At 42.0% G+C, this 23954-nt stretch overlaps 1 protein-coding gene across 7 annotated transcripts in view; it reads left to right on the plus strand.

The window, feature by feature from the left end:
* Positions 1-23954, plus strand: part of myo3b (myosin IIIB) — a 542791-nt gene that overhangs the window by 189849 nt on the left and 328988 nt on the right. For all 7 annotated transcript variants that reach the window (XM_080199029.1, XM_080199032.1, XM_080199033.1 and 4 more), the window contains 4 exons: positions 4565-4679; positions 9067-9193; positions 13940-14150; positions 15172-15319. In XM_080199029.1, coding sequence (XP_080055155.1) covers positions 4565-4679; positions 9067-9193; positions 13940-14150; positions 15172-15319 — 601 coding nt within the window. The remainder of the gene's footprint in view (positions 1-4564; positions 4680-9066; positions 9194-13939; positions 14151-15171; positions 15320-23954) is intronic.

Genomic DNA, 23954 nt, shown 5'->3' on the forward strand with positions numbered 1-23954 from the left:
GTGGTATTGGTGGCTGAGTGATCTATGGTTATAATTCAGCTGTGTCGATAATGGGTCTAAGACACAAAACTGCTTGTCCACTTGGGTCTAGAGAAAAGTTAAAAGTTTGTGTAACAATAATAACTTATATTCATAAAGTGCCTTTAATATGATAAAATGTCACAAGGCATTTCACAGGAGCATTATAGAACAAAATATAACACTGAGACCCGCAAGGATATAATAGGTAAAATGGCCAAAGATTTGGTAAAAGAAGTAAGTTTTTAAGAAGTGCCTTAAAAGAGAAAAGTGTGATAGAAAGCTAGAGAGATATAGGGTGGAAATTCTAGAGCTTACAGTCTTGATAGCTGAAGGCCTGGCCAGCAATGGTGGAACAGTTCAAATCCTATACCCAAGAAGTCAGAATTAGATAAGCATAGATATCTGGGAGGGTTGTAGCACTGGAGATGATGACTTTGAAATGGAACGGGCCAGACTATGGAGGAATTTGAAAACAGATTGAGAATTTTACAGTCAAGATGTTGATCAGCAAGCACAAGGGTGATAAATGAACAAGACTTTGTGTGTAAGGAATTAGAGTTTTGGATGACCTCAAATTTACAGGGGGTAAAATGTTTAAGATCAACCAGGAGTGCCCTAAAGTCAAGCCTAAAGATAACAAATGCATGAATGAGGCTTTTAACAAATGAACTGAGGAGAGGCAGAGTTGGACAACATAATGGAAGTGAAAATAGGGGTCTTAATGATGTTACAGATGTGGGGTCGGATACATTCATCTTGGGGTCAAATATGACATTATGAACAGTCTAGTTTAATCTCAGACAGTTCCAATGGAGAGGGATGGAGTTGGTAGCCAGAGAACGGAATTTGGAGAGTGGACTAAATACAATGGTTTCAGTCTTTCCAATAGTTAATTGAATAAAGTCTGTACCAAATCCAGTACCAAATATTAGACAAGCAGTCTGATAAGTTAGCAACAGTGGAGGAGTCAAGAGAGGTGGTGGGAAGGTAGAGCTGTGGAACACCAAACAGTTAAGGAATGGAAAGAGAGGCGTTGCAAGCAATCCTCTGGCTATAATTGAGTGCATAAGAATGGAGCCAGGTGAGAGCAGTCTCACCCAGCTGGACAGTGGTGGAGAGGTGTTGGAAGTGGTCCCCGTGGGCAACTGTGTAAAAGGCTGCAGACAGGTTGAGAAGGAGGATGAGGGATAGATTATCTTAATCACAGTCACATGGGATGTCATTTGTGACTTTGATAAGCACTAACTGAAGCATGGGACAAGGTGATATGCTCAAAGGTGCAAATAGTAACAGAGGTGCGATTTGATGAAATGCACCACACCACCATGATGGTCTTAAAAGGGAAGGCGTAGCCAAGTGAGGAGGATTGAATTAGGGAAAAGATGTCATCATCCCTCAGTTAGGCCATGATATTGATGCAATCATTCGTAGTAATTTTATAGATGGTAAGGGCCTTGATCACAAGTAAATGGATATTTTGTAGGGAGACATGTAGAAGGGTATTAAGGGTTGTTAGATTCAAGAATTCAGATGCCTCATAGATCACGGGAACAAATCTACTCCCTTTGATTTTTCCTGACACTTCACAGAAGAATTAAGCATGCAAGAGCATATATTACAAAATTGTTTCCATCTATCTTTGATGGCCCCAGGACTTGTGGAGCAGCCTTCATCAGCAGGAAAGGTACAACTTAGCTAGCACACATACTGGGCTGGATTATGTATAAATACAGACACAGGTGTTGATGTGAGGGGAAACCGATATAATAGGGAGAAGCTTAAAGTTTTCTGAAGCATTACCAATCATTTACTTACAACAGTATTTGATAACCAAAAAGACAAGACATAAAACTAATAAAAACACCAAGAAAACCACAATTCCTTGCACTAGGAACCCAACATCCTGAAGCCCAGTTCCATAAGGTAGATGATGGAGGTTGTTTGAGTTCCTCGATTTCCTTTTAGATATGACCAGCCAAATTAGTGATTGTTTCTGAATTATCAAGTATATAGATACAACATTCAGAGCCAATTAAAGTGCATGATTTGCCCCCCTAGCTGCTAAGACAAAGTCTAGCACCATTCGTTTCTGGAGGACTACTGTACGGATAGCTACCATCTCGTTGCTAATCTTAGCCAATGCCAAAAAGGCATCATTCGCTACCCTTTCCAGAACAGAGGCCATATTGATTATGAACGATCTATATATAGTTTTATTTTGCTGTCTAAGATGACTCATCGCGGCAAGGGACAGGCAAATACAGTCCTTGCTGAGTAATCTCTTAGCTTTCCCCATGTTCGCTTAATATCATCCAAGGTTCACTTTTCCTTGGAGGTTCCATACTTCTGTTCAATTTTAACGAATGTTTTTGGTAAATCGAAATGCTGTTCTGCAAACTCTTTCAGTTGGTGCATCATTCCTTGCTCTGTTACCTCTGGAGGGGCCGTGCCACTCTCTTCCACAGTGAGTAAGCGACTTTTACTCTTCTTTCCTGACATCTTTAACTCTGAATATTAAAAAGGGGGTCTCAAGCCTATTGAGGTCAATAACGACCATAGGCTAGCCTTTATCCAAAAAAGTGCACTCAGTATGGGGCCTTGAGCCAAAATCTCTGGATGAGTTATTCAGCGAATGTGGAAGTGCACGAATGGCTGACTTAGAGTCACATAACTGGAAGAACCTTTGATAAGGGGGTTCTTACCTCTCAGCGCTGATAGATCCATGGGTGCATCTCAAGTTGAGATCCAATTGGTGATCCTGTTGATGCCAGAATTGTTAGATTCAAGAATTTGCTGAGATTTCATAGGTCTTGGGTATAAACGTACAGCTTTATTTATTAGGAGTTCCTTCAGTTGTACTTCTTACAAGATATACACTAGCTTCTCAGTCTTGCTTGTTCTGTCTTCCTCTCTCTCTCCTCTTACAATATGTTACCAGTCTCTCTCCTATCTATTGTTCTTACACTATTATTATTCATTACACCAGAGAACACCCATTTACGTTCATTGGTTAATTAAACACATCTGCAAAGGGTGGCTAACACTAATTGATTCTGACCTCTGATCATGCATTGTGCCCGAGTTAGTGGTCTTCTGTCAAGGTTAGCCGAATCACGCTGAGTGCATGACAAGCAGAGTATGTAATAATATAACATGCTCCTAGCAGAAGTGAAATTTGAAATTTCAGTATGGTTTATCCCGTGTGAAAATGTTCATAAAAATGTTGTTAAAAAGTAAAATAAAACAATGGCTCCCAGAGTTAACCCATTGGCAGAGTGTACAGTGTCAGCAGTGAGATGGATGAGTTGGACAGAAAGGAGTTTGGCTACTTTAGCCCCCAGCAAATACACTGAACAGAAACTTGGCGAGACGGTGAGAGGAGCATTTGGGGTTACTGTTTGCAGTAAGCACTTTTTTGCACTGTAGTTTAATTACAAGATGGAGCCCTCTGCAAATTGGAACCTGACTATAATCTCAGTATAGATTATTAAATTGGTGAGATAAGACATAGCAATACTATCATGTACTAGATGGGTGTCCTAAGATTCCATATTGTAAAACTTTTCTTGTCATACTGTTCCATATTTATAGCTCATCCATGCCAAAACTTAACATAACTTTACAGCTTTATCCTTGTGTCTTATGAATTCTTACAGCAGGAGACACAGCCAAGATGCAGTATACAATTGAAAGCCTTGCTATGTTTGAATCATTCATGTCTTTCACAACGTCAAACATTGCAATACAAATCTGCTGACTTGCTGATTGCTGTATGGTCTTTTGGTTGGGTATACAGTCCTCTATACTTTGCAAAATACATAAGTGTGGTGGCATAGACAGCATTATTGTGTTATTCAGTGGGAATGGAGATGAAAGCTGACAGAAAGCTGTTAACTGATCTCCTTCACACGGACAGTGGATGAGCATATATTGCAGTGCTGGTGAAGAATGAAGTAAAGTTGAGGGAAGTGGTAGCCTTGCTAATCCCAAGCGGTTCTGTCCCTATGCATCATGCTGTTTGAGATGTTCTTGCTCCCTATGGCAAAGCACTGCTCTGTTGACCTGGAACATGCTGAGGCAATTGTCCCCTGTCATTAGCATTTGGTTGTATCAAGATTAGCAGATATTTTCAGGTACCTACTGATCTGACTGGTCTTTCATTTTGTACTATTTCAGTCATGAAACAGTGTATTTGGCACACTTCAAAATCACATTCAACATAAAGAATAAACAACCTCCAATATTCTTTTGCAAAATTAGATGCTAATAAAAATTTCATAATTATGGATACAATGCCAATAAAAATAGCAGTGTTTAAAAAAATACTCTATACAGTGCAGATATAAAAATACAAAGCCATTAGCACTATATTCACTAAATGCTTTGGTCAATGCAAGTCAGGTAAACTGCTTTAAAATTAGCTGTGAATAATAAATGATTGTCTAATTGTTTACTTTGCTCTTAACTTTTAGCTGCATTCTAAGATTTATATATTTTCAAAATTAAAATTCTGTGCTAGCATGGTTCTTTTGTGCTTGAGTAGGTATATTGATAATGAAAAAGGCACAATTATGCAGGACATCTTAACCAACAACTCATACAGAGAGCAATTTGAAGCCATTCAACATTGTTTCAGAATCATTGGATTCACTGATGAGGTAAGTAAAACTAAAGCTGGTCCAGTGTGTTGTCACGTTATTTCAATTTATGTTTTTTGGTATTAACAGTTCGCTAAATTATATGTGTATCATTTATTTCATTAAATGTTGTTATGACTACATGAGGAGAGCTAAAATATGATTCCTCTGTCCTATCAGTCCAACTCTAACTGTAACAGGGTTTGTTGAAAGGTTTAGGAGGATAGAGAAATTTTACTCAATGTTTATTTTAACCATTTAAGTACTGATTGCAAAGAAATTAGCCGATGAGTCTGACATCCTGATGGCCACCTTTGTGTGCGGCTGCATCAAGCTGTGCATAGATCCTCGGTTCGCTAACAGCAATGGCCAGTGCTTTTTGAGGCTCTACCTGTACCAAGTGTTGCGGATGATGGGTTTGGCCACACTGCTGCGGAACTCTCCAAGTAGTTGGACCGTACCGCAGCACCTGTCCTTTGTGGAGAAATTTTTCCACAGACACACCTTTGACCACATGGCGATCAAGCAGCAGTCAGCGCTTGGCGTCCTTGAAGCCCTGTCGAATGGTTCCCTGAGCAGACTGTCGGTGTCATCTGGCAAAACGCCTCATCACCAAACTCTCAAACAAGCACCAAGACCTAGCTTGGCTGGTGGTGAGAAGGGCACTTCCCGTCAGATCTTTTATGCACGCTCGAGGTCTCAACATCACTGCGCGCTGCCTTCAAAGCAGCTGCGGGGGTGATGAGATGGTCGCACACCTTCTTGTGGAATGTGCCTTTACAAAGAAGGTCTGGAGTGAGATGCAGTGGTATTTGTCGAGGTTCATCCCGAGCAGCTCAGTGACGCAGGACTCTGCGCTCTAGGGGCTGTTTCCGGGGACGCACACCGAGACAAATATCGACTGCTGCTGGAAGGTCATCAGCTCGGTGAAGGATGCACTTTGGTCCGCCCAAAACTTGCTGATCTTCCAGTTGGAAGAATTGTCCTTGACCGAGTGTTGTAGACTGGCACATTCCAAGGCCCAGGACTACGTGCTGAGAGACACGCTCAAGCTTGGGGCAGCCACCGCAAAGGCACGATGGGAAAAAGCCACACTGTAAAGCCTTTCAACAGCGGCAGACCGAGGGCCCAGGAACTGCAGAATACCCTCGGTCTGCATAACTGTGTGCCAATCTGAAAAATAACTGAACACAGTAAAATCTGAGGTATGCATATGGTTTTAAGTTTTGAAATGTAATGACTGTAATTTTGTGTAAATAAGATTTATAGGAATGTAAAAATGACTTTTTTCCTGCACTGTTTATAATTTTTAGATATGGCAGTTTGTAATGGTTTATTTGAGATTTTTTATGAATAAAGTATATTTTTGAAATTAAAAAAAATTAGTCAATGTCTCTGGTGAACTGAGGTGCTATCTATAAAGGCCCCCTTGGCATGACAGTGGAGGACAGGAACTGGTCTGTCCCAGCAGAATGGTGTTGCAGTGCATCAGGATCAGTGTAGCATTATGGAAGAAAAGCTATGTTGCACTCACCTCAGACTCTCTCATGAGCTGAGGACAGCCACGTGCACATCACACTTTTGCAGTTGAGTAATTGACTGATATAATTTTACGCTGGTGTAACACAAAATTGGAAGGCTTGATGCGATTCCAGCAGGCAGCTTTTTTAATGAGCATACATGAGTTACAATTGAATGCATATGACATTCATGCCACCTGCCAGCAGGAAGACTGATCTGCCATTAATCCATCATTGGGAAAATCGGATGTAATTTTATGCCAATGGGTTTCTGCTTTGGCTCTTGCTAGATTCTCCCATGGTGTGTGGGATGGGAGAATCTATAAGATTATGAGAGGCATGGACAGAGTGGATTGTGGAAGAGTCAATTGCTAGGGGGCATAGGTTTAAGGTGCAGAGGGCAAGGTTTAAAGGAGATGTACAAGGCAAGTTTTTCACACACAGGGTGGTGGGTACCTAGAACTTGCTGCTAGGGGAGGTAATGAAAGCAGGTATGATAGTGACTTTTAAGGGGCGTCTGGATAAATACCTGAATAGAATGGGAATAGATAAATAAAGTTAATTTATCATTCACAAGTAGGCCTACATTCACAGTGCATTGAAGTTACTGTGAAATTCCCCTAGTTTCCACAGTCTGGTGCCTGTTTGGGTCAATGCACCTAACCAACACATCTTTCAGAATGTGGGAGGAAACCGGAGTACACAGAGAAAACGCATGCACACATGGGGAGAACATGCAAACTCCACACAGACAGTGACCCAAACCGGGAATTGAACCTGGATCCCTGGTGCTGTGAGGCAGCAGTGCTAACCGCTGTGCTACTGTGCCACCCTGGGATATGGTCCCCAGAGGGTAGGGGGTAGGTTCAGACAGGCAGCATGGTTGGTGCAGGCTTTGAGGGTAAAAGGGCCTGTTCCTGTCCTGTATTTTTTTTAATTCTTAATTCTGCTCAAAGGGCACAATGAACCATTAATTGTCCCTATTTCTCTCATTGGTATGTGCAATTTAAACCTGTTAAACAACAAAGATTACATCTTATAAAAACAAGATTCTTCTGTTGCTGGGGGTCTGAAATAAAAACAAGGCGCAGAAAAAACTCAACAGATACGTAAACTAAAATAACATGGGATTCAGGATGGACTGACCAGATGGATACAGAACTGGCTTGGTTATAGAAGTTGACCGTGTCGCACTATCTGTAACCCCCATGACTTGCCTGGGCTTGTAAAATCTCACTTACTGTCCTGTCTGGAGACATTACACATCTCTTTTTAACTTATGCTAATGCTATCTTCACTCACATTGTCTGCATCTTTAAGACGTGAATAGCAGGTTAGCTGCAAAGATTTGCATTCTAATCAGTATTCTGTAAACTGTGTGTGTCTTTATATGCCTTTCTCTGATCAGAACCTTTCACACATCTGACGAAGGAACGCCATTCCCGAAAGCTTGTGGGATTACTATCAAATAAACTGGTTGGACTTAAACCTGGTGTTGTGAGACTTCTTACTTGGTTATAGAATACAGAGAGTAGTGGTAGAATGGTGTTTTTCAGAATTGAGATCTGTAGCTAGTGATGTTCCACAGTGATCAGTGCTGGAACCTCTGTTTTTTGTTGTATATGTAAATGATCTGGAGAAAAATGTGGGTGGCCTGATTAGCAAGTTTGCAGATAACATAAAGACTGGTGGAGTTGCTGATGGTGCTGGGGATTATCAGAGAATACACCAGGACATAGATTGGAGACTCGGGCTCAGAAATGGCAGACAGAGTTTAATCCAGACAAATGTGAGCTGGTGCATTTTCGAAGATCGAATGTCAGTATGAATATGTTGTAAATGACAGAACCCTTAGGAACATTAACATAGAGAGGGATCTGGGTGAGCAGGTCCACAGTTCCCTAAAAGTGGCCATGCAAGTGGCCAAGTTGATTAAAAAGGCATATGGCATGCTTGCCTTCTTCATCTGGGGCATTGAGTACATTGGAGAAACCATGCAGGTGCAACAGATGAATGAACACCTCTCAACAATCATCAGGCACGTGTGTTCTCTTCCTGTTGAGGAACACTTTAGTAGTCACGGGCATCTAGCCTCTGATCTTCGAGTAAGTGTTCTCCAAAGTAGCCTTCATGACACTTGACAACACAGAATTGCTGAGCAGAAACAGAGAGCGAAGTTCCGCACACGAGGACGGCCTTCACCGTGATCTTGGGTTCATGTCACAGTATATCTGTAACCACCACGACTTGCCTGGGCTTGCAAAATCTCACTGACTATCCTGGCTGGAGACAATACACATCTCTTTAACCTGTGCTTAACCTTCTCTTCACTCACATTGTACCTTTAAGACTTGATTACCTGTAAAGACTCGCATTCCAACCATTACCTTGTAAGTTGAGTTTGTGTCTATATGTGCCCTGTTTGTGCATAGAACTCCCACACACCTGATGAAGGAGCAGCGTTCTGAAAACTTGTGGTTTGTGCTACCAAATAAACCTGTTGGACTTTAACCTGGTGTTGTGAGACGACTTATTGTGCTTACCCCAGTCCAACGCCAACATCTCCACATCATAGCAGTTGTATGGCATGAATATTACTTGCCCCTTAACAGCTGAAGCCTGGATATTGTCCAAGTCTTGCTACATATGGACACAGGTTGCTTCGGTATATGAAAAGTCTGGTATTGAACATTGTAGTACCATCTGCGAAAATCACCACTTATTAAAAATTAAAGTTCAGTTATATATTCACCTGTGTTGACTGCTCTTGTAGAAAGCTTCTTTAATAATTTTTAGGCCTTAGTTTGAACTACAGTATATTTATTGAATGATGAAACTCTCAAAATATGAGGCTTATTTCATTTTACACATTTGAATTAATTTTTCAGGAAGTTCGGTCAGTGTATAGAGTTCTTGCTGCAATCCTGAATACTGGAAATATTGAGTTTGCACCCATTGCCTCAAAACATCAAATGGATAAAAGTGAAATTCCAGATGGAGAGTCTTTAGAAAATAGTAAGTTTTTGCGATGTTCTAATAACTGCAAGCTAAACATAATGCATGAGTTACATTCTGGGATTTCTGATTTTCTTTTCACAGAAAGGATTAGTAATGAGCTATGTTTAAAAACACAACAATATTAAAAGTAGGAGTACAAGTAGGGCATTCTGCCCTTTCAACCAGCTTTCCTATTTAATAAGATCAGAATTGATCATCTGCCTCAATTTCATCTGATCGCAACTACCACATACTCCTTAATTCCCTTGGTACCCAAAAAAATTATCAATCAATCTTGAATGTCCTTAATAAATGAACATCCACAGCCCTCAAGAAATGAGAATTCCATAGAATTAGAAACGTTTGATCAAAGAAATTTGTCGTCAACTCACCACTAATCAATGAGGCACTATAAGGTTCTGTGCTTGGGTCTTAGCTAGTTACAATCTATATTAATGACTTAGACATGGGTGCCAAGTGTTAACATTATCTGAGAATTATGGCCACTAGCTCTAAACTTCCTACTCTAGAGAATCATCTTGCCCGTATCTATCCTAAGATATTCAGGAAACTGATTCTTCCAAAGCTTAGGAAATATGCCCCATGAATGGCCTCTTCTAAGGCAAGTGTATCTTTTTCATGAAGTATTTTAATGTGCAGAAAAACAGGGAAAATCAGGTGGGCAAATGCAGCCGGATGAGGAATTTATAGAATGTTTTCAGGATAGTTTCTTAGAACACCATGTTCGGGCACCAACCAGAGAGCAGACTATACCTGGTATTGTGCAATGAGTTAGGATTAGTTAATGCCCTCATAGTGAAGGTGCTCCTAGGTTCCAGTGATCATAATATGATTAGATAGTGAGAGATTACAGAGCTCTGAGATGCAGAGAGATCTATGGGTCCTAGTGCATGAATCACAAAAGATCAGTATGAGAGTCCAGCAAGTAAAAGAATGTTGTTATTTATTGCAAGGGGAATTGATTCAAAAGTCAGGAGGTTATGTTTCAGTTATACAGGACACTGGTGACCAGGTCAGGAGTACTGTGTGCAGTATTGGTGATTCTACTTAAGGAAGGATGTAAATCCATTGGCACTCATGCTTGCCAAACACAGCTGATTGTTGGACCTTCTGCTGCACTACATCACTAATGGCTGCTGGCCTGGACTGCCACCTCTGTCCAGGCCTTCTTGGTGAGGTGTGGTGACCTTCTCTTGCCATCTCTCAGCATTAAGATATCCCATCTGGCGCTGACCTCCCCTATAAGAATTTCCAGTCACTTAAGCTAGAACTGTGGGACCAGATTGCCCACCAGACCTTTCCTCCTGCCTGGTGTGGCCAGCAGATGCAAATGCTATTATTATTTCCCACAGTTTATTTCTGTGAACTCAACAGTTCCTTCTGTGTGCTATGGCAGTGTTCAGAGGCAGGGAGCTGCCTCTTCTGCTTTTGAATTCCCCATTGGACCTGGCACCCAGCAACCTCCAGCCTCCTTCCAGACCTACTGACCACTGAAAGGATGCATTCCACAGTGGGCAGGCCTTAATTAGAGACCCATTGTGATATCATGTTGCTACCACAATGTCACCCATGAACATATTCTATTTGGCTCCCAGACCCACTCAGCTGAAGTACCTGACAGGTGTGAAATTCAAGCCAAAGTCTTTTTTAACTGATAGAATTAGGGTCAATTGTTTCATCTCAGGCTCATTACATCAGAATATCCCATATAAATTTTGACAAAAGCAGGAGATTTTATATTTAAATTCACAACCTAAGTGGGACAAGATGATGTCACTTTTACTGGCTGGCATATTGGTGAATAGCACACAAGACAACAAGAAGTAGGAACAGGAAGGAACCTCGTGGCTTGTCGAGTCTGCTCTACCATTCAGCAAGATCATGGCTGATCATTGGTTTCAACTCCACTTTCCTACCTACTACTTATATCCTTGATTCCGTGGGAAACCAAAAATCTATCTACCCAGCCTTAAATATATTCAACAGTGGAACAGTATGGACAAAACCAGTGTTGACAGTCATTAGCCTTTGGACTTCTTGTGGCTCCACTGAAATAAAAGGACAAAGAAAAATTTGGGCCTTCAGTCAGCAAATAGGTTTGGGACAAAGTGTGCAGGGATCTGGGAAGTGTTCAATCAGAAATAAAACAAAGTGCTGGAAAAGCTCAGAAAGCCTGGCAGAATCAATGCAGAGAGAAACAGAGTTAACGTTTTGAGTCCAACATGACACTTGCTTTGGAATTTTGAAAAGCTGAGTCTGTCGAGCACTTTCTGATTTTACTTCAGATCTCCATCATATGTGATAATTTTCTTTTATTTTTCTATTAAATTTCAGGTTTGATAATGTTGGTTTAGTCATATTGGCTGGAACTATGAACGGAATGGAAGGGAGCAAGGGTCTGACAACAGAAATCTCCATTGACCTCGGGCAGGAATTTCCAGTCTCGCTCAAGTGAGGCCGTAAAATCCTGCCCATTGTATTTTAGGAAATTACATTTTAACATATGATTTTTTTTCAGGTGGTAGGGAGTATAATATGTTGTAACATCCAAGCATTTTGTTATTCTGCCCTGTTTGGGTGCGTCTAAAGAGATAAAATGACTGCTGGTTATGGTTCCACATGTAAATCTTATCTCAGTGCAGTACACAGCATGATGTATCAGTCAGATTTAAAATCATTAATTAAGCTAGCATTGTTTTTTTTTGTGGGTGAGATTTTCAGGTATCCCCCCCACCCCGCCCCTGTTTTAGATTCCTTCACAGTGGAAAAAGATTCTATCTATCCTATCAATCAATGGAGTGGCATGGTGGTACAGTGAATAGTACTGCTGTCTCACAACACCAAGGACCTGGATTCGATTCCTGGCTTGGATCACTGTCAGTGCGGAGTGTGCACATTGTCCCTGTGTCTGCGTGAGTTTCCTCCAGGTGCTCTGGCTTCCTCTCACAGTCGGAAAGACTTGCTGGTTAGATGCGTTGGCCACGCTAAATTCTCCCTCAGTGTAGCCAAACAGGTGTCGGAGTGTGGCGAGCAGGGGATTTTCACAGTAACTTCATTGCAGTGTTAATGTAAGCCAATTTGTGACACTAATAAATAAAAATGAAACAAATATTTTGAAAATCTTAAAAATCCTCAATCAAATCATCTTTTTACAAAGAACAGTACAACACAGAAACAGGCCCTTGAGCCCTCCAAGCCTGTACCGATCATGATGCTTGCCTAAACTAAAACTGTATGTACTTATGGAGTACATATCCTTTGATTCTCACCGTATTCATGTATATGTCTAGATGCTCCTTGAATGCTGCATCATTCTTGTTTCCATCACCCACTGGACAGACGTTCACAACCCTCTGTGTAAAAAAAACCTGCCTTGCACATCTCCACTAACCTTTTCCCCATGCACCTTTAAACCTATATCCCCTAGTACTGGACTTTTCTACCCTAGAAAAGAGCATCTGTCTATCCATGCCACTCATAATCTTGTAAACCTCTATCAAGTCACCTCTCAACCTCTGTCGGTCCAGTGAGAACAAATTGAGTTCATCCAGCCTCTCCTCATAGCTAATGCCCTCCAGACAAACAACATCCTGGTAAACTAGTTAGTATAATCTCTCCTCACAAACTAATCCTTGATCTTAGTGTGCAGTGCTAGGGGGCAGTGCCATGGTGGGCTTCCTCTGCGAAGGCCCATTGGGGTGACAGGAGGTTCCCTGTGTCTTGTCAGGTGGGGGTTCTCCCCATGTGAATGGCAGGCTCTCCATGTCCATGGTGGGGGGAATCTTTATTTTAACATTTAATTCTCTTCGATTGGAGTACCATTTAAAAAGGATGCTCTGGAAGAGATTTCTGGAAGGCTGACGTTGCTGGCTGGGCCCATCCCACCAGCGTGGGATCCACCTTCAGCTTTTTTTCCCTCGTGTTTAAAAATTTGGCAGGAAAAGCAGCAGCACAGCCGGCGGGCTGCACACACTTTTCTTGCCTGAGACAAATTAAATTTTAAAAAGTCTGTCCTTGGAAAGCTTGTTAAAGCCCCAGAACGAGCGATGGGGTTCATGGTGGTATTGTTTGGTAGGTCAAAGAATTGTCCCACCAAACATCTGACAATGATCACAGTTCAGAGGAAAATATACATTGTGTTATCTGTCTTATTTGTCAAATTCTGGTTAAGTTGATTGGATTCTGAGGCTGGTATTAATAATAATTGTACCCAAGTCCATTAATATAAACACTATGATGGGACTTTTCAGCTGTTCCCATCAGCAAAAGTCTTCTGATCTTGCCAAAGATGGGCCCCAAATGCAAGTTCCCTGCAGCAGCACCTTGCGTGGTGAGCCACACAACTGGGCATTAAGTTTGGTGGGACTGGAAGATCCTGCTGTAAGCCAATGGCTTGCAGCCTCCACCATGGGAAGACCTGGGGGGGTGGGGGTGGGTTGCTGGAAAATTGCCGCATATGAATGGAACCATTATCTGGAGTACTATTTAAAAAGGGGCTCTGGAAGAGAGCTCTGGAAGGCCAATGTTGATAGCTGGGCCATCCCACCATTTTGCTGGTATAATTAATAACTTAATTAGTTCAGTTTACTTACAACTTCATATCTATTATAGGACAAAATAAAGTGCACTCAAATTGCATTGTTCAATTTTAAAAATATATGTAGTTCTGCTGCATTTTATATAGTTAATGAGTTTGCGTAAAAGTAAATTAAAGTAAATTATTCAAAAACATTTTTTTTCCAGCTTCAGCTCTGCTTAGCATTGGTTCTGAAGAGTTTCAGGAAGCACTTACTTCTCACTGTGTTGTGACACGGGGAGAAACTATAATTCGTACTAATACAGTAGATGAAGCATCTGATGTTCGGGATGCCATGTCAAAGGCCTTGTATGGAAGACTATTTAGCTGGATTGTAAACCGCATCAACACGCTTCTCCAGCCTGATAAAAGTATATGGTAGGTGAATAAACTGGAAAGACTGTGAACCCAATTGTCAGATCACCTCAATGGGGCAACATCATAACAGAAAAAATATTTTGTGAAAATGTCTTTGTTTGGAGAGGGAGAGAAGCTGTTCGTTACTCTCGACATGATGATGTCAGAATCAAGAGACACAAATAATTATTTGTTTTAAAGATTTTTGTCATTGCATCTTATGCTTTTCTCATTTGTATATTACCTTTTGTCAGAAATACTGTATTCCTTTAATTTTATTTGGCAAAAAATATCTATATTGAAGATAAATTAGATGTTATTCCATTACTGAAGTACATAGTTATTTACTTCATCCTGTAGGGATATGAAATAAGGGTAAATTTACACTAATGCAACGCAGCATGGACATTTTATGAATAAACTGTTGGGTAACATGGATTGTTGTGAGCTGTACACAACATTTTGAATATCTAAATTTATTCCAATTTTTGTTGCTTTCATGACAGTAACTGGGTAGCAGAGTGACGCACGATTTTGGAGAATCAAAGGAAATGCAACTTGGTATTGATTCCCCTTTTCCATTGAGTTTCTGAACTCAGCTGCATCACTATGGGTGATGCTGGGTGGAGTCCAGCTGCATGCTTGCAGAAAAGAAGGAAATGCCAGAGCAAAGTTGTCCCAGTTGACACTGCATGTCTTGTAGCAGCTGTTTTTTAAATCTTAATGTAAATTACTGAGCGATTGCAAGTTTTTTATCAACGTTATTTTTGAAAATATTCAGTACCAACCATGATTTTATTTCCTGAAATCTGAGCTTGCATGCCTTTTAATTATACATACACAAATGGATGGATAAGAACATCGCTAAATATTTTGTAACCTCACAAAAAAGTGACATGTTGTTGATATCAAGAATATGAAAGGGAGCACAGCTTTAACTATTATTATCTGATGGTCCTTACTAACCATGATAAAGATCTTTGCTGGATAATTTCCTTTTTAGGTTTTGCTTTATAATCTTTTGAAATTGAATTTTCATTAGCGATACCGAAACTGGAATGAGTGTTGGGATTCTGGACATCTTTGGGTTTGAGAACTTCAAGAAAAACTCCTTTGAACAGCTATGTATCAACATTGCCAATGAACAGATTCAATTTTACTTCAATCAACACATCTTTGCACTTGAACAGGTAGGCACAAAGTTGGTCCAAAGCTACAGTATAACAAGTTTTTTGTCCTTTATTTTCCTCCTCATAGGAGCATGATAATTTCTATATGTGGGATATATTTTCAGAAGTCAACATGTCAACCCCAATGCCTGATTTTTTTTTTCTTTAATAGCCTAGTAGTGTGCTTGGGTGTTCTCCAGTGATCCCACTCTGATTGTACTTGAGTTGTGTGGTGCAGTGGATGTCATGAATCAAGGAGACAGTGGGTAGTCAATATCCTTAAGCATTCATTGCAATATGTTCCTGAAAGGTAAAACAAGGTTAGGGGATGTGGGGTGCTGCTGAGCATTGTAATCGCTGACAATGAAATTGATATAGACTTGCATTATCTTTCTGTGATGATCATTTGTAATGATCTCTCCACAACTTTTGGTATGGCCAAAGGCAACATCCTCTTGAAATGCCTTTCCTTCATTCTCCCTCTCAGTGGCAACTGCCCTCATTTGGTTCCATTCTTATCTATCCATTTGTAGCCAGAGCAGTCTCTTCTATGGATTTTCTTCCCATTGTTACAATCTAATAGAGATCAGTAACATTTTTTTGAGAAAATATTTCCCAAATTCCACTAATTTATTGAAGAATGAAGCCAGAAAATTCCACTGTTTAAAACAGAAGAATTTTTAAAATAAGAAGGTCAAATAAAACAACGGCCAAATTGGGTAATCTGCTGTACTCAAAAATGCAGAATCAACATAAATTAAATAGATAAGTTATGGTTGATTTTTAAACACTGGGGGGGAATTTCTGTTCCCATTTTTAGCAGGCAGGAAAGCCAGTGGGGGTGGAGAATCCAACGGGAACCCACAATGACTTCTACGTCGGTGGGATTTCCCATTCAGATTGATCCTGCCAACTTGCCAATGATGTAAAGGGCTTCCAGCCATCAAAAACCCAGAGCCCCTTCACCATACATTTGGCAATTCTCCTTTGTAGGGGAACTTCTGTCGGGGAGGAGATGCGTCAACACCAGATTCATCAACCGCACTCAAGACAGCCCCGAATATCACCCAAGCACAACGCAACACCATCCATGCTCTCAAGATCATCCACAACTTTATTATCAAACCAGCAGACAAAGGAGGGGCCATCATCATACTGAACAGAACGGATTACTGCAGAGAAGTGTACCGACAACTGAACAACGAGGAACATTACAAACGGTTACCCGCAGATCCGATCAAAGAACACACCGTCAACTCAACACTCTGATCAAGACCGTTGATCTGGACCTTCAGAGCACCCTCCATGCTCTCGCCCCATGTACTCCCCGCGTTGGAGATCTCTATTGCCTCCCAAAGGTACACAATGCAAACACACCCGGCCATCCCATTGTATCGGGCAATGGAACCTTGTGCGAGAACCTCTCCTGCCACGTCGAGGGCATCCTGAAACCCATTGTAGAAAGAACCCCCAGCTTCTGTCACGACACTATGGACTTCATACAGAAACTCAGCGCACATGGGACAGTTGAACCAGGGGCACTCCTCGTCACAATGGGTGTGTTGGCACTCTACACCAGCATTCCCCACAATAATGGCATTGCTGCAACTGTGTCAGTTCTCAACACCGACAACTGCCAGTTTCCAGATGCAATTTTACAACTCATCGGCTTCATCCTGGACCACAATGTCTTCACCTTCAACAACCATCTTCATCCAGACAACGGAACAGCCATGGGGACCAAATTCGCAACTCAATATGCCAACGTCTTCATGCACCATCTCGAACAAGACTTCTTCACCGCACAGAACCTTCAAACGATGCTATACACTAGATACATTAATGACATTTTCTTCCTTTGGACTCACAGTGAACAATCACTGAAACAACTATATGATGACATCAACAAGTTCCATCCCACCATCAGACTCACCATGGACTATTCTCTGGAATTGGTTGCATTCTTAGGCACACACATCTCCATTAAGGAGGTCACCTCAGTGCCTCACTGTACTGCAAGCCCATGGATAACCTCATGATACTCCACTTCTCCATCTTCCACCCTAAGCACGCTAAAGAAGCCATCTGCTACAGACAAGTCCTCCGTATACACAGTATCTGCTCAGATGAGGAGGATCACAGCAGACACCTTCAGACGCCGGAAGATGACCTCATAAGACCAGGATATGGCGCTCGACTCATAGATCGACAGTTCTGATGCGCCACAGCGAAAAACTGCACTGACCTCCTCAGAAGACAAACACGGGACACGGTGGACAGAGTACCCTTTGTCGTCCAGTACTCCCCTGGAGCGGAGAAGCTATGACGTCTTCTCCGGAGTCTTCAAAATGCCATTGATGAAGACGAGCATCTCGCCAGGGCCATCCCCACACCCCCACTTGTTGCCTTCAAACGACCGCACAACCTCAAACAGACCATTGTCCGCAGCAAACTACCCAGCTTTCAGGAGAACAGTGACCACGACAGCACACAGTCCTGCCACAGCAACCTCTGCAAGACATGCCGGATCATCGACATGGATGTCATCATCTCACGTGTGAGCACCATCCACCAGGTACACGGCACATACTCTTACAACTCGGCCAACGTTGTCTGCCTGATACGCTGCAGGAAAGGATGTCCCAAGGTGTGGTACGCTGGGGAGACATGCAGATGCTACAACAATGGATGAATGAACACTGCTCGACAATCACCAGGCAAGACTGTTCCCTTCGTGTTGGCGAACACTTCAGCTGTCATGGGCATTTGGCCTCTGATCTTCGGATAAACATTCTCCAAGGCGGCTTTCACGACATACAACTGCGCAGAGACACTGAGCAGAAACTGATAGCCAAGTTCCGCACACATGAGAACGGCCTTAACCAGGATCTTGGGTTCATGTCACATTATCTGTAACTCCCATGACTTGCCTGAACTTGCAACGTCTCAGTTATCGTCCTGCCCGGAGTCAATACGCATCTCTTTAACCTATGCGTAATGCTATTTCCACTCGCATTGTCTGCACCTTTAAGACTTGAATAACAGATTAGCTGTAAATACTTGCATTCTAATCAGTATTCTGTAAAGAGTGTGTGCCTTCTTACGCCCTGTTTGTGATCAGAACACTCCACGCACCTGATGAGGGAACAGTGTTCCGAAAGCTAATGGCGTTTACTCCCAAATAAACCTGTTGGACTTTAACCTGGTGTTGCGAGACTCCTTACTGTGTTTACCCCAGTCCAATGCTGGCATCTCCACATCATATCTCAAAGAAGGCAGAGGGTGGTGGTGGAAGATGGAAAATTTTCAGACTGGAGACCAGTTACCAGTGGTGTAGTACAGGGATCAGTGCTGGGTCCTCTGCTATTTGTGAATTTTATTAATGACTTGGAGGAGGGGGCTGAAGGGTGGGTCAGTAAATTTGCTGATGACACCAAGATTGGTGGAGTAGTGGATGAGGTGGAGGGCTGTTTTAGGATGCAAAGCTGGGCCAAAAAATGACAGATGGAGTTTAACCCTGATAAGTGCGAGGTGATTCATTTTGAGTGCGGATTACAAGGTCAACGGCAGGGTTCTGAGGAACGTGGAGGAATAGAGAGATCTTGGGGTTCATATCCACAGATCTCTGAAGGTTGCCGCTCAAGTGGATAAAACCGTAAAGAAGGCTTATAGTGTGTTAGCGTTTATTAACAGGGGCTTTGAGTTTAAGAGCCGTGGGGTTATGCTGCAACTATTCCAGACCTTGGTGAGGTCACGTTTGGAATATTATGTGCAGTTCTGGTCACCTCACTATAAGAAGGATGCGGAAACATTGGAGAGATTACAGAGGAGATTTACCAGGATGCTGCTTGGTTTGGAGGGTAAGTCTTAGGAAAGGTTGAAGGAGCTAGGGCATTTCTCTTTAGAGCAGGGGAGGATGAGAGGCGACTTAATAAGATTTATAAGATGATCGGGGGGTGGATAGAGTGGACGTTCAGAGACTATTTCCTCGGGTGGATGTAGCTGTTACTAGGGGACATAACTTTAAGGTTCATGGCGAGAGACATAGGAAGAATGTCCGATGTAGCTTCTTTACTCAGAGAGTGGTTGGGTGTGGAATGGACTGCCTGCTGTGATAGTGGAATCGGACACTTTAGGAACTTTCAAGCGGTTATTGGATAGGCACATGGAGCACATCAGAATGATTGGGAGTGGGATAGCTTGATTTGGATTTGGGGCAAAGCACGGCACAACATCGAGGGCCGAAGGGCCTGTACTGTACTGTACTGTTCTATGTTGAATGTTAACATTCTGCCCCTTTGTGGGATTATCCACAGGTATGAGATGAGCTCCCGCATGTACACTAACAAAAAACAGCTCTATCTTTCTATCAGCTCTTTTGACTTCCCACTACCTTCATGTTGTCATACTCCTTGTTGATCATACAGTCTTGGATTAGATGTGGCATTCTCCAATTAAATGTTGGGATGACGGAATTGAATGTTTTTAAGGCAAGGACAGATACATTTTTGAACAATAAAGGAATTGAAGCTATTGTCAGTGGACAGGTAAGTGGAGCTGAGTCCACGAAAAGATCAACTATGATCTTATTAAATGGCGGAGCAGGCTCGAGAGGCCAAATGGCCTACTCCTGCTCCTAGTTCTTATGTTCTTATACTCTAAGTAATATTGTTTTTGTTCCTGCCATAATTCAGTGGTTAGGATTTTAAAGATGATGAGTGATTGGCTCTTCCAAGCAGAGAGTCGGTGCCTAATGCGCAGCCACTGCTCCCACTACTACTTAACGCTCACTTGATATCCACTCTTGGAAGCAATTCCCGCTCCTTGTTGGCCAACAGCTCTGGCCAGGCATAGCGCTGCAGTGGCCAGAAGCCGTTCTGCAGCCCTCTGCCTAGAATTAAGTTCCTGGAGCTGTTGGAAAGGGAAGTCTTGTGGGTATCGGGATCGAAGGGTAAGGGACATGCTTGGGGGGTGAGGAGGTTGGTATGATTGGAGCATTGAGGAGTAGGTCAGGAGCGGAGGGGGTCTCAGAACTCTAGCATTTCAAAGAGAACATTCCAACTCTGAGGAATCCGCTTCCCTTTCTGCCTAAGATAGGGAATTTTTTTTTGTCAGTTTCCCACCCTACCAATTGAAGCTGAGCAGGGAAAGGACCTCAAGTGACCACTCAAAGACCTTAGGTCAAAGGGCAGGATTGCAGCTTATGGCCTTTTGATTTATTATTGCCACATGTATTGAGGTGCAGTGACAAGTATCCTTTCTTGAGTGCTATACAGACAAAAACATACTGTTCATAGAGTACTAAGGGGAGAAGGAAAGGAGAGGGTGTAGAATATAGTGTTGCCCACTCAAGTGTGACATTGTGTTTTGATTTGTGTGGGCCAATTATTGGTGAGAATCCCATTAATTCTATCTTATGCACTTCTACCGCTTCAGAACCCAGCTTGGGGGAATGTAAAATTCTGCCCCATTTCCTTGCCGTTGAGTCCATTCCCCTCCCTTACCAATGTCTTCGGCTGCACCAGAGTGTTTAAAGTCTCAGCATATATGTTAATATTCATACCTCATATCCTCTTGACAGTTGGAACCCATTTAATTCCATCTATTTAGCATTTCTTCCTTTTACCCCTGCCTCAATGCACTTATCACAGAAATCCTCTTTCTTCCTATTCACCCCCCAGAGTAAACTATCCCAGTAATCTTCTGGCTGGCATCTCATTCTCCATTCCCTTTAAACTTCATCTCAGTCAAAACTCTGCTGCCTTCATCGTATCCTGCACTAAGTCCTGGTCACAGAATACACTTATTCTTGATGATCAGTATCCGCTCCCAGTTGCCCATTGCTTCAGATTTAAAATTTGTACTCTTAGGTTTAAATTTCCTTTATTGTCTTTCTCCTTCCGTTGATATCGCGGCTCAAATAATAAGCTCTCTAGTGCTGAAAAATGTGACAACTGTTCTGAAAATGCCCTGGGATATGGGCAGGTGTCTGGGAAACAAGTTGAATATTTGTAGTAATGTAAGCTGACATGGTCAGACACAATGTTGGAACTTCACTGGATGCTGAAATTTCACATGAGCAGAGGCTGAATGGCCATACCTATGTCATATAGAGAAAAGACACTTGTTTATTGGGGACGTCACATTCCACATGTGCGCCCTTGCGTTTTTTTTAGTTCACACATTTAAGTTAGTTACTCCCCATCAAGCATGGGAGTCAGCTGAAACTGGTTAAGATAATTGGTTGTTTAGCCAGACAAGTGATCTCACTGATATCAGACTGCCACATTTAGAAAACAGAAATTTTGTCTGGCTATCAAAGGTACAGATATCTAATATAACAGTCTAATGTGTAATACTTAAATACATGTGAATCATCTTACAACTATCTGCAGTAGTATTTAGTGTAAGTGAAAGGTTCTGTTTAAATAATTGTTTAAATGCAGTCCTTTCATTCTGAACCTGCCCCTAGATTTGACCAAGGGAGGGGTTGTACTATTCTTTCAGAATTTGATACTCTTCATAATCACCCCTCATGCGCTGATTGCTTTCAGTTGGTTCTTTAGAACAATGGCTGTATATTTTCTCAAAGCTTTTTCTGACTCCACTGCCATGACACTGTATTCAAGTCCTAAACCCATCCCTGAAGGCAAAAAGTCACTGATCTGCATGGAAATTTGCTCCCCTGCAGCCCTCCCTACCTGAATTTGGCATAGTGACAGGTTTCCTGTGGCAGGAAATGAGAAGGCCAGTCAGAGCTTCTCCTTGACAGGCGGAGCAAGCTGTAGTAAAGGATAAGTATCCGAGAGTGTGCTTTAACATGGAGATGCTCTTTCATCAACATTTAAAAAATAGATTAAAGATACAGAAAAAGCAGCAGTGCTGCTATGATAGGTTTGTAGGCAATCCATGTGCAGGATGGCTTTTGGCTGCACCTGCACCCCAGCAGGCAGGGAGATCCTTTATACATGCCTGGAGGATTAACATCCAGGCCTAGCTGGGTGCCCAGCTCAAAGCAGTTGCATTCAAAAACTGGAGTCGACTAGAAAATCCCAATAACCGCTTTCGACTGACTCAGTCCCTTAGTGGCCCTAATTGGTTGCCTGCTTTGTGGAGGCAGGCAGCCCTATTGGAACTCGCTCCAATCTGGAACTCGCCTACCCAAAAATGGCTGATGCTGGGAATGAAGTTGGGAAACAGGCATATCAGTCTGCACCAATATTTTTGGGCCCTCCTTGTTCCAATTGTGCCCTGCTTGTTCCAATTGTGAAAGGGCCCAAAGGTTCTGCCAGGAGTTTCTAGAGCTGTTCTGGTGAAGTAATTGTCAAAGAGTGGGATCAGCTCTGAGGCATTTCCCAGCATGTGTATAAAAAAAGCAGCCATTCTAACCATTATAATATGTTATAAATTACATAACCAATAAACAATGGCAAAATTTCATTTCATATGTGACATACACTTGCATATATTTTACTTTGAAATATAAGATTAATTTCTCATGCAGTATAAAGGCATACTAGATGTGGGGGTGGGATGAGGGGAAACATTTTTAATTTGGATGGGAGGTGAATGTGAAGTCCGCCCAGAAGAATCAATGTAAGACCGATTTATAATGGAATTGATGACTTGCTGATGTAAAACATGTTTTCCTGTATGTAGCTTACCAATCTCGTGGCAGATCACTGGGCAAGGCAACTATGTGTGAAAGGCTGCCAGCAACACCTTATGGCTGGGGGAAGTATTAGTGTTGGAAATAAAAAAGAGAACTTTAGGACAGCAGGAAACATGTGTGCAGAGCCTTCAGCAGCAACCGCATTAAATTTGAATTCCTCTAAGGTTTACAACCCACAAACAGCTGTCCAAAAAATGTCTCCCATTATCCCATACAGCATTCCCTGACTTTTTCTGTTTTTTTTCATCTAAGAATCCCCTTATCATTGAAAGTGGCTTTGTCCTTGGTTGGTGAGTGCAATCAAGAACTGGCCATAGTCAGGTTGGCTGAGCTGAAAATGCCAATATGGGTTCTCGGTCCCTATTTTCATTTATTTATGAGCCTTCTATCTCTTCCTGATGGGACCTCTTGCTGGAATGGGATTTCACCCCAAAACATAAGATGAGCTGCCATGCATTAACAACCACTGCTTGACATTGGTCCTTCCTACTGCCCCATTTTTAAATGCAAGTGGAGCAGTAGTGACATGAAATTGCTTTAAAGATTTTACTTATGGATGGTTTACTTTTTTTTGTTCCAAATGCAGTTACTTCACAAATTTGAATAATTTTAAAAGTATCTGTTCAGGGAAACGTGAGCATAATACAATTACTGCATCAGTTGTACAATGTGAAAACTGATTTGACTTTACAGAAATGTGACTTACTTGCCTTTGTTTTTGAAAGAAGTAGATGATGTTTTTTATTTATTTATTGAATGCGGGCACCGCTGGTAAGGCCAGTACTTATCGGCCCTTGAAAAAGCGATTGTAAGGCGTCTTCTTGAACCATTGCCGTACAAAGTGGTGTAGATACATCCACAGTGCTGTCAGGGAGGAAATTCCAGGATTTTAACTCAGTGACAGTTAAAGAGCAGCAATATTTTTCCAAGTTAAGATAGTGCGTGACTTGGAAAGGAACCTGCACGTGATGGTATTCCCACATG

Source organism: Carcharhinus amblyrhynchos, chromosome 11, assembly GCF_965287045.1.
Source record: "Carcharhinus amblyrhynchos chromosome 11, sCarAmb.v2.hapA, whole genome shotgun sequence".
In the NCBI taxonomy this organism is placed as follows: domain Eukaryota; kingdom Metazoa; phylum Chordata; class Chondrichthyes; order Carcharhiniformes; family Carcharhinidae; genus Carcharhinus; species Carcharhinus amblyrhynchos.